This window comes from Triticum urartu, chromosome 3, assembly GCF_003073215.2.
Source record: "Triticum urartu cultivar G1812 chromosome 3, Tu2.1, whole genome shotgun sequence".
In the NCBI taxonomy this organism is placed as follows: domain Eukaryota; kingdom Viridiplantae; phylum Streptophyta; class Magnoliopsida; order Poales; family Poaceae; genus Triticum; species Triticum urartu.
In genome coordinates, this window is record NC_053024.1 from 378952665 (window position 1) to 378964170 (window position 11506).

The window sequence follows — 11506 nt, forward strand, 5'->3', positions numbered from 1 at the left end:
AGGAATGGTCCTGATGTTCGTTCACTGTATGGTTGTCTCATGTTGGCGTCCCGTTCCGTGCGTACGCAATGTAGGAATGGTCCTGCGTCATTCAGAAATCGCACACATGGAAAAGTGAGAAGCGGAGCATAGCCTTTGCCTAGGGTGGAGGGTTGAATGCCTACCTATATAACGCCTATGCCTTTAGGCCTATGGTAAGGGGGATTTAACTGCCTGATTTTTTTTGCGAAAAGATTTAACTGCCTGATTACTCGAGTTGACTGGTGTTAGCAGGGCCAGATCACTCATAGTCAACTCTGCACGGACGTTCCTCTTTATTATCCTCCGGTACGCTATATGCAGAGGGCTAATAAAAATGAGAAGTACAACCTTTGATAGCTCTCGGACCAATAAGAGAGTAACAGCAAAGCATCTTATCGGTTCATAAGTTGAATGGATCGTTATTCTAAACCTAAGGCTTCTTTAAAAAATTTAATAGGATTTTTGAACGGTTATAATCTTCAAAAATATTCTTAGCTTGGTCATTTAATTTGTAGGATTGAAACTCGTACAAACTTTTCATAAAGGAATCAAACCTTATGAAAATCTAACATTCATTCAAACCTCTTGAATAACACCTTTTTTTTTTCTGTGATGCAGTCGAACAAACTCAAGTTTTGGATAATTTTAATGGGCAAGCCATTCCAATCAAAGAGTTTTTCTATTCCTATGTTTTAACCCTATCCTGGAATGTACTCCGCGACTAAACATGAACATTTGTGTGAAGATGAACGTTTTTTTTTCAAAAAAAATTGTGCACATTCAGAGTGCAGGTTATAGCGTGATGCACCGCCTGTCGTCGTCCATGGTTTGACATGGAGTGGCCTTCATCCGCAATTACTCCCGCGGGAGGTAAGTCTTTAGCTCAATCTCTTCCTCTGCATGCAACATGATCAACAGGGTCGTCATTCTTACGACTGTTGCATCCGCCCATTCGCAACTACTCCCTCCGTTCAGAAATACTTATCCTAGAAATGGTTGTATCTAGACTTGTTTTAGTTCTAGATACAACCATTTCTAATACAAGTATTTCCGAACGGAGGGAGTATATGAACAACCGTCTCCCCCTTCGCTGGTCCCACCACATTCACCCTCTCTTCCCCCATCCCTATTGCCAGCACACTCACCCCCATCGGACACCTTAGTTTGCCTCCACACCGCCCCTATCTTCACCCTTCCCTGTTGCTGCCACATTAACTACCTTTCGCCAGCTCAACCTAATATGATGACACCAGCACATCCAACCAACAATATAATTACCAATGGCTCATGTTATTAGTTTCCACTCTCTTTATAAGATGGCTTAAGAGTATGCAATACTAATTTCTCATTCTCCATCAATACGTAGATGGTTGAAAATTACTCCTTTACATGGCGAAGTAGGTGGAAGCATGAATTGGTCAGTACTCATACCCTATCCAGAGCTGATATGGTAAGAAGAGGGAGACTTCTATTCAACCACGCCTTTAAATGGAAGGGTGTGACATTTCAGAAATGTTTGCCTGGATAGTCCACTATGCTAACAAAAACACCAGGCCTCGAAGATGTTCTCAGACTCCCAAGAATTTCAGGAAACCACTGCCATCCCCCAAAATGGTCTGCCAATGACGACATGCTCTTGGCTGGCCCTCACCATCATGCAATGCCTTCACAAACCAAATTCACTCAGACGCTACTAAAAAACTGGACAGCACAACAGGATTTAATAGATAATAATTGGTAACAAACAACAAGACATGATTTCCTTCATATGATCCAGATCACCTGTCAGATCAAATAAACATTTGCACAAGAAGTTCATATATCACACCCGCAAAAAAAAGTTCATATATCAGGTTGAGATTTTTTTAACATTACATAATGCAAAGGTAATATATTGAACAAAAATCCACAGGAATGCTGACAAAATGCTCAACGCACAGAGTAATATCCGTGTGTATAAACTTGCTATATCAAATGTGAACATATTAATGGAAGAAATCACGAACATAACAGTGAGATAGGCCGACTCATTAACGACAAAATTGTTTTTTATTGGTCTCTGTCCATCTCACAAAGCCATGAAGATGACAATGAGGATTCATAGCAATTTGAATAACAAAATGGTACAGCTTAAATGCTGCAGTAATACGCATGCAGCAACCACAAATTACATTGGCAGTTGTTTAACCATTGTACACAACCAACGTGCATAATTAATCTGATGCCTCTTTATTAGTTCCTGATTCTTTTCTGTTTTCCAGTGCTGAGATCTGATGATTCAGTGCTTCATAGTGCTTTTCAGAAATTCTCTTGACATCCTCCACCTGGAAGTAAGCACATCAAAACTTAGCAAATAGTCAGATGCATGCCAAGGTAGCAAGGTGTATTGCATGGTCTTTCAACTTCATAAATTTTAAGATGTCCTGTCTCGTGGGCAGGGTTGTACCATCATAATGCTGAATTTTCCATTATCACAAACCACAAGATAGGTATAAATAGCTAATTCATTACATAGTTGCAACATCTTAATTCGCAAATAAAGCAGAAACATCACAATGATCAGAACTACCCTATAAGAGAAGTCAGTTCACAAATCATGAATGACATGATCAATTTACTTATTTGAATGTCAATCTCGGTTGGAGAAGTAAGTGCGAACAATACATCCAGGTTCAACTGCAATTACTCAAACCACAGGAGCCTCTTTCCATTGATCCTCTTTGAGAAGAGCCCTTTGTTGGGAGTTCATTGCACCCCATACAATAAGTTGGCAAACTAACGAAATGCATCAGGGTATAATGGATGTGAAGTTGTGAAGAAAGCCTCACTACGCTTAGCAGCTAGTTCAATGGTCTAATACAGGATATCCAGTACCACAATTACCACTAAACCTGCAAACCATACCGAGACTGGCATGCTATCTCCCACACGATGAATGGGTGATAAACAGTTTACACCAAGTCACAATCGTTTGTATTTTGTTAACAAATTAGACACGACAAATAGGTTATGACATCAGCTGAATCTTCATCCTGCCACATGGACAATTGCTGGTTTGGATGAGAGAGAATAGAACCCCTCTTAGAGCATCTACAACAGATGCCCTAAAATAGTAATCATGCCCATAAAACTGCCGTTCAGGGCATTTGGAGCCAAAAAACGCCTCCAACGGATGTCCTATAGCTATATGATGCCCAAAAAAAATTTACATCATGCACAAAATTTTGCTACAAGTGATGCAAATATAAGCTGCTGCCCTAAAAGAAAAAACGATGTGGAGAGAAGCAAACCGCCCGAAGCGAACATTCACCGATGCTGCGCCACCTCACCGCCATCTCGATGCCAGCCACCCCGTCGTTGGGGGGCCACCACCGCGACCCCCACGACCGCCACTGTCGCCCTATCCCGCCCAATTTCAGCCATCCCACTGCGCTCCACACCATCGGATCTGACCCCGCCGCCGGCCCCAAGCTCCCGCCATCGTCCCCGAGCACCGCGCCGCCGTCCCCGAGCTACCGCCGCCGTCCCCATGCTACCCCGCCATCGGATCCGCCTCCCAGCATCCACGCCGTCGGATTGTCATGTTCCACGTGGCTCTCAAATTTTTAGGGCACCAGTTTTAGGGCTGCTGGAAAAGCAAAACCTTTTATGGTGCCCAAAAACCTTTCCTCACCCATTTTTAGGGTACCCAATTTTTGGGCATCTGTTGGAGATGCTCTTAGTCAATAAAATCTTAAGAGTCCACCTTATTGTCTTTTCACGCCATCACATTTAATGCAAACTCTTTGTATACAATCAGCTTCAGACACACCCTATTGTACGAGTTATTTTATTCTCGATGCTAGTCTACTCCCTCCTTCCTTAAAAGAGTGTACTTCCAACTTTGTTGGAAAGTCAAACTTTTTTATGTTTGACCATATTTATACAATAATGTACCAACATTTATGCCATCAAATTAGTAGCATTATATTCGGAGGTGGATTAGGAGCACTCGGCGACGCACACCTACGAAATCTCGGCCAACCCCCTACTATATTGGGATCCGAGCCACTTTGGTGGAAATCATTCCAGGCTGTGAATACGCCACCGGCTGCGTACGATGAAACAGTAGCTACATGTTCTGGATCATTTATTATATCTACGCGGGGACGTTCGGGTACAGAACAGTTGTCCGGCGGTAATTAATTGAATCGACCATCACCTACCTATGGAGTCTTCTCCTAGCACGCAAGCACTCCATTGCCAGATCTAAAGAGCAGGCTTCCTCTCGGCTGCTACTACTGATTTTATTCCAAACAATTTTTCCAGAGAAGAGGATTTTAGTTGGGTAATAGTCGTGTGCGTCCGCTGATTAGCCAAAATCTCACGACCTCGACCAGAGCGAGCACGGCGTACATGACATTGTTGCCGAGGCGGGGCAAGGCCATACAAAGCTTGACGGCGACGGGGATGACCCGGACGCGAACAACGCATGCTAGGAAGTTGTCCCGATGGTGATGTCATCGCTGGCCGCGGGAACGCAGAACATGAGTCAGCGCCCAGGCAGACGTGGTGCCCTGAACGCGTCAAGCACAGACAACGATGGCTACCTAGATTTACTCGTGTTGGATGGCATCGTCTTCCTCCTAGCTTTCTCCACACATGTTGCGCTGGCTTCCAGAACGCATGACTTGGTGTCGGCGGTCATGGCGGACGTGGTGTCGCCGGCCATGGAAGCACAGGACGTGGCAAGCTCGAGTGACGGCTAGGGCGGACATAGTCTTCCTAGTTCATCCTAGTTTTGTTCCACGTGGCAAATAGAAGTTTTGGAAAGAAGGGGCAGGAGCTGTAGAAGAGGATTCGAAGAAGGATGGATGGGGAAGAATCGCATGTCATGAGGAAGAAGGACAACGATGGGAGGATGAGGAACGGGGTGCATTGAATTGATGATGGGTTGGTGGGCGTTGGTCGTTGAGGCAGATAGCGCGTGGAGTACAAATGCATGTCAGAGAAAACAGTTGTTTATAGTACGTCACTTGATACAGAAATGCTGGAGAGCTATACATGGTGCAAATTCATCTAATACACACTACCCTAATATAGTGGATGGGATCCCAATGCGATTGAATGGGAGCGATTTCAATGGGCATAGTCGCCGGGTGCTCCAAGGCACTTTCGCATTATATTCATGATAAAATATATTTTCGTCATATACCTATTTGGTTTCACAAGCATTGATATATTTTTGCACAAACTCGGCCAAACTTTGAGATAGTTTGACCCTCCAACAAAGTTGGAAGTACACTCTTTCAAGGACGGAGCGAGTACAGATGACATGGAGAAACTGAAGTCTAAAACTGACTCTTCTTATCTTTTGGGATTACCTTACAAATACGTGACAAATACTCCCTCTGTTCACCAATATAAGATGTTTTGGATATTTCAATATGGACTACATACGGATTGAAATGAGTGAACAAACACACTAAAACGTGTATGTATACATCCGATTCAGAAAAAAAGTTAGAACATCTCATATTTGCAAAGTCATCAGTACATAAAAATTCCTAGCTGAGAAGTGGCAAACCGCATGAAAATACAAAGAACATAAATCAATTTTGATTATCTCGAGCTGATGTCAATTCAGATGACGTATATAAAAGCACCCAGGTAAATCACAAGCAAGAATGGAGTTACACTACACCATCCTTTCTATAACAATCACAGTAATTTTATTAAGAGTAATTTTCCGCGGGCTATAACAAATCATTCTCGATTCGCATCTACCTCCATGAGACCGTTATTCGTTCAGTGATTTCAATTAGGAAATGCAGTTCTGATACAACGAAGCGAAAGATTTTAACACCAGATAATTCGATTAACCAGCAACATCGCATCCAGATAAGATCACGATACATCAGAAATTATAGGGAGCCGGCAAAATTGTCTATATCTAACCGTAAAGAAATGGCTACATCAAATCGGATGCTTTATGTTGATGAACTAGATCAGTCGATATAATCGCAAAAGGAGCCGGCTAAACGGCGATGCGGGTGCGGGGGCTCACCTGTCGGGCGATTGCGGCGCGGGCCAGGAGGTGGTCTTTGTAAAGGAGCAAGAACCCCACCGCTGACGCCGTCGCCGCACCGGCTGCGAACGACGAGAGCCGCACCCTCCATAGGTAGCCCATCCTGCCCCGGTCGCCGATTTGCTCGCCGGAGACGAAGAATTTTTTATTTTATTTTTTGAGAAACGCCGGAGACGAAGATGACAGACAGCGCCCAGGATTGACGATTTTGCCTGCTCCTCGACGGCAAAGAGTGCTACCAGCTGGGCCTCAGAACGTTGGGCCATCCCAGCCCAGCCCAGTGCCTCAGACATAATTCAGAGAAAACAAATTGCAATCGTGATCATCTATCCAAAAACAAACTCCCTCCGTAAACAAATATAAGAGCGTTTAGATCACTATTTTAGTGATCTAAACACTCTTATATTTCTTTACAGAGAGAGTATTTATTAAAAAAAACTAAAAACAAAAATTGCAATCGATAAGGGGGAAGCAAAAACCAGAAGTAGTCCATTACAATAGAATAAGATCATGTTCGGATCCTTTCTGCTTCACAACTGCAGCTTTGGGAGCAGAGGAAACAACAGCACAATTGCAGAAAAGTGGCTCAAACCGAGCTTCGGAACGGAGTTTCGAGATTGGAGAGCTTCCGAACAGGCAGTATAGGACGATACACATATAGGGTTTAGTAGGTCACGACATGAAAGAGTGTGGCGATGGTGTTTGGGAGGAAAAATATAAGCAGTTTTGGCAAGTGTATGATAGCACATAGGAGGTCCATAGCCTATGTACTTATTTGGTTGCCCACATCATTTTTGCGTCATGGTTCTATCTAGCTTATAGATAAATGTAACCTGGCCTCACCTGAAGCTTCCTCGGATCGCTATAGTATTGGGCAGACTCAGTACAATAGCGTTGTTTTTCACTGCTTTGCGTAGTGTCTTTCTTTTTCGTTCTTTCTTTCGGTTTATTTTTGTTTTTTCATTGGTTTTCTTTGCCTGTTTGTTTTCTTTTTCATTTCTACTTGCTTTTTCTTTTGGTTATTTTGTTTCTTTAAGGTTTTTTTGTTATATTCCTAGTTTTAACTTGTTTTTCTTTTTTTCTTTTTGGTTTTTGTTCTTTCTCCATTTTCATTTGTATTTTTTTTCTTTTCTATTTATCTTCGGTTTTCTCTCTTTCTTGGTTTCCATCGGCTTTCTATGTTTTTCTCCTTTTTCTTGGTTTTCATTGCTTTCATTCTTTCGCATTGGTTTTCTTGAGTTTTTGTTTTTCATTTTTTGGGTTTCTTTGTTCTTTCACTTTCATCGGGGTTTTTAACACATGCCAACATTTTTCGGTACACATTTTGCATGTTTCATATACCTTAGAAACATATTTTATACATATGTTTAAAATTATTGAAATATATGAATATATGATTAACATTTTTGAAAATTAATATTTTTCATACACATTGTAAATTTGTGGTGTATATGTAATACATTTTTATATACGCATTTAACATTTTGTAAATATAGATTAACATTTTTAATACATGGTTAACATTTTTAAATACACGGCGAATATTTTGTAATGGTAATAAACATTTTTTCGCACACAATGTAATTTTTTGGTATACTCCTGGAACATTTTTTATACACATTTAACATTCTGTTAGAAAATGATCAATATTTTTATACACGTTGTATTTGTTTTTTATATAGTTTCGTATACATGACAAATATGTTTCCTATAAACATTTAATTTTTTAAAATACTTGATTACATTTTTCAAATTCTTGATTAACATATTTAAATACGTGATCAACATTTTTCATACACATTGTATATCTTTTGTATATATTTTTTAAATACGCGATCAACATTTTTCATACACATTGTATTTTTTTATATGTTTCTCGTATACAAGCATTTTCTCTATACACATGTAACATTTTTTAAACACATGATCAACATTTTTTTTCCATACACATTGTTTTTGTTTTTGTTATATTTTCCGTATACATGACAAAACAATCTATGCACATTTAACATATTTGAAATTCTTAATTAACATTTTTTTTCAAATGCTTGGTTAAAAAACTACGTGATCAACATTTTTCGTACACATTGTATATTGTTTGTATACATCTTTCATATACATGAGAAACATTTTCTCTAAATGTATTTAACATTTTTCAAATGTTTGGTTAACATTTTTATAAAATGCTTTTATGTAAAGTGTTTTTTATAATATATATGTTTAGAATAATTGGAAGTTTAGACCAAAAAAGGGGTGAAGCAACGGAAGAAGAAAAAAACTGAGGCAGTGGCATGACGCGAGTGCAACCTACATCTTGCTATAAGCGAGACATAGGCGCGCCCTCATTATTGGGCACTTTGCATATTTGTTCCAATTGGGTCTGGTTGAGCAAATGCAGACAAAAAAGTAACATCTACATGTTGTTTGGTTGCTTGCATACTGATTTCGTGCATCACAACTCCCATTCTAGGCCTTGTATTTGGTTTGCCTGCATTGGTTGGGCTCATACTACTGCACATTATTTGGTTGCATACATGAAGCGATGTTTACTTACTAAAAGGATCAATATGGCCGACTAGAGGGGGGGGGTGTGAATAGGCGACTAACAATTTTTTAACTTCTTTTATCAAATTAGGCTCAACGAGAAATTAGGTTGTCTAGATATGCAACTAGGTGGACAACCTATATGACGAGGTCAACAACAACAAGTGCAAGCACAAGATAGAAACACACTATAAGCTTGCATAAAGTAAGGGTAAGATATCACTACAAGTGGAGTCGATGGAGACAAGGATGTGTTACCGAAGTTCCCCTGTTGGGGGAGGTACGTCCCCGTTGCAGCGGTGTGGAGGCATAATGCTCCCCAATAAGCCACTAGGGACACCATATTTTCCTCACCCCCTTGCACAAATGCAAGATGCCACGATTCCACTGGTGGTGCGCTTGAAGGCGACGATTGAACCTTTACAAACAAGGTCGGGGATCGCTCCACAATTTAATTGGAGGCTCCCAATACTACCATGAAGCTTCAGCACAATAAAATGGGGCTCTGAGGTGAGCTCTTCCGTCTAGGGTGTCCAAACACCCAAGAGTAACAAGATCCGCAAGGGATTGTGGGGGAATCAAATTTCTCTTGGTGGAAGTGTAGATTGAGGTCTTCTTCTCCAAACCTTAGAGTATCAACAAGTTTTGATGGCTAGGGAGGGAAAAGGAGCGACTTTGAGCTTCAGGGCAACAATGGAGTAGTGGGGGAAAGAGGTGGGTCTTCTTGGGGAAGAAGACCCTCCTTTATAGTGTGTGTGTGGGGGGGGGGGTTCAAATCAAACCGCTATGTGCATTGATCGTGCTCAAGCAGTACTACCGCTCGGGGGAGCAGTACTGCCGCTTAGCACGGTAGTTTCTCTGCGGCCCAGCAAGTACTGAACCAGTGCTAGAACGGTAGTCTCGCCAGAGTGGTATACTGCCTACGACCAGCAGTACTACCGCTAATTGTCACAGGGTAACAAAGGAACCAGTGATAGCTAGCACGACACCAGAGTGGAAGTACCGCATGAAGTGGTAGTACCGTTAGTGCGAGCAATACTACCACAAATTGTCAAAGGGCATAAAGAAGACTCAACATCAAGCGGAAGTATCGCATAAGCGATACTACCGTGGGTAGTAAGCGGTATTAACGCGAAATGATGAGGGAGCAACAAAAGGCTCAACCGAAAGCGGCAGTAGCCGCGGTACTGATCAGCAAAAGTACCGCCTAAGTGGTACTATTGTGGATACCAGCGGTACTACCGCGTGGCCTGTGACAAACTGCCAATGCAACAACGGAAGAATGCTCCAAAGTTGTGGGAAGGATATGCGGGTGCATATGGTTTGTGTACGTGTTGATTCCACCCATACCTTCCAATGCGGACCCCTGCTTTTTTTTTTGAAATATAGAGTTGTATTAATTAAAAGAGGAAACATTGTTTTTACAATCTTGTAAGGCCACGCTCAACACGCGGGTTGGCACTGTCTCTTGCACAACAACACCACGCAACTCTCTACGCCCAAACTGGGCAAGACTATGGGCTAAACTATTGACCTTTTTGTCTACTTTACAAACTTTAACTTCTTTATTTCCATGCTTGATGGCATGAAATTCCCTCGCAATCACTCCAATTTCCATCTATCTACACATGTGGGGTCGAGCGCCTTTGCCACTAAGTTGTTGTCTGTATGGACAACTAAATGGAGGTTAGTACACGACATCGCGTTTCATAGTCCTTCAAGACAAGTAGTAGCTTCCGCAAAATCTGCTCCTTTGCATCGCGGGATATAGTCCCGGGCGGACAAAATAATACTTCCATGATGATCTCGGACCACATCTCCCCACACACCACTGCTACTCTCCTCCAAGAAACTTCCGTCAGCATTGACCTTAGCCCACCATAGGTCGGGCTTTTGCCAACCCTTTTTGTTATCCTGTTGTTCCAATCTTAGCATTTAAATCATAGGGCTTGAGGGAGTCCTGGACTAAGGGGTCCTCGGGCGTCCGGCCTGTTAGCTATGGGCCAGACTGATGGGCTGTGAAGAACACGAAGACCGAAGACTACACTCGTGTCCGGATGGGACTCTCCTTGGCGTGGAAGGCAAGCTTGGCGACCAAATATGTAGATTCCTTTCTTTGTAACCGACCTTGTGTAACTCTAGATCCTCCCGGTGTCTATATAAACCGGAGGACTTAGTCCGAAGAGATAGATATTCATTACCTTAGCCATACAAGCTAGATCTCTAGGGTTTAGCCATTATGATCTCGTGGTAGATCAACTCTTGTAATACTCATATTCATCAATATCAGTCAAGCAGGGCATAGGGTATTACCTCCATAGAGAGTGTGACGCCCCCGATTTGACCGTATACTAATCATGCACGCAAATGTGTACGATCAAGATCAAGGACTCACGGGAAGATATCACAACACAACTCTACAAATAAAATAAGTCATACAAGCATCATATTACAAGCCAGGGGCCTCGAGGGCTCGAATACAAGAGCTCGATCATAGACGAGTCAGCGGAAGCAACAATATCTGAGTACAGACATAAGTTAAACAAGGTTTCCTTAAGAAGGCTAGCACAAACTGGGATACAGATCGAAAGAGGCGTAGGCCTCCTGCCTGGGATCCTCCTAACTACTCCTGGTCGTCGTCAGCGGGCATCACGTAGTAGTAGGCACCTCCGGTGTAGTAGGAGTCGTCGTCGAAGGTGGCGTCTGGCTCCTGGGCTCCAACATCTGGTTGCGACAACCAGGTAGAAGGGATAGGGGGAAAAGAGGGAGAAAGCAACCGTGAGCACTCATCCAAAGTACTCGCAAGCAAGGAGCTACACTACATATGCATGGGTAAATGTGTAAAGGGCCATATCGGTGGACTGAACTGCAGAA

The 11506-nt window shown here is 42.3% G+C and overlaps 1 protein-coding gene across 1 annotated transcript; it reads right to left on the reverse strand.

Annotated features, from left to right (window-relative positions):
• Nucleotides 1–2051: 2051 nt before the first annotated feature.
• LOC125544036 lies at nt 2052–6300 on the reverse strand. The gene is made up of 2 exons (XM_048707567.1): nt 6068–6300; nt 2052–2345 (listed from the first exon to the last, which is right to left on the reverse strand). The coding sequence occupies exons 1-2, from the start codon at nt 6188–6190 to the stop codon at nt 2235–2237; spliced, it is 234 nt and encodes a 77-aa protein (XP_048563524.1). The 5' UTR covers nt 6191–6300; the 3' UTR covers nt 2052–2234.
• Between the last annotated feature and the right edge of the window lie 5206 nt (nt 6301–11506).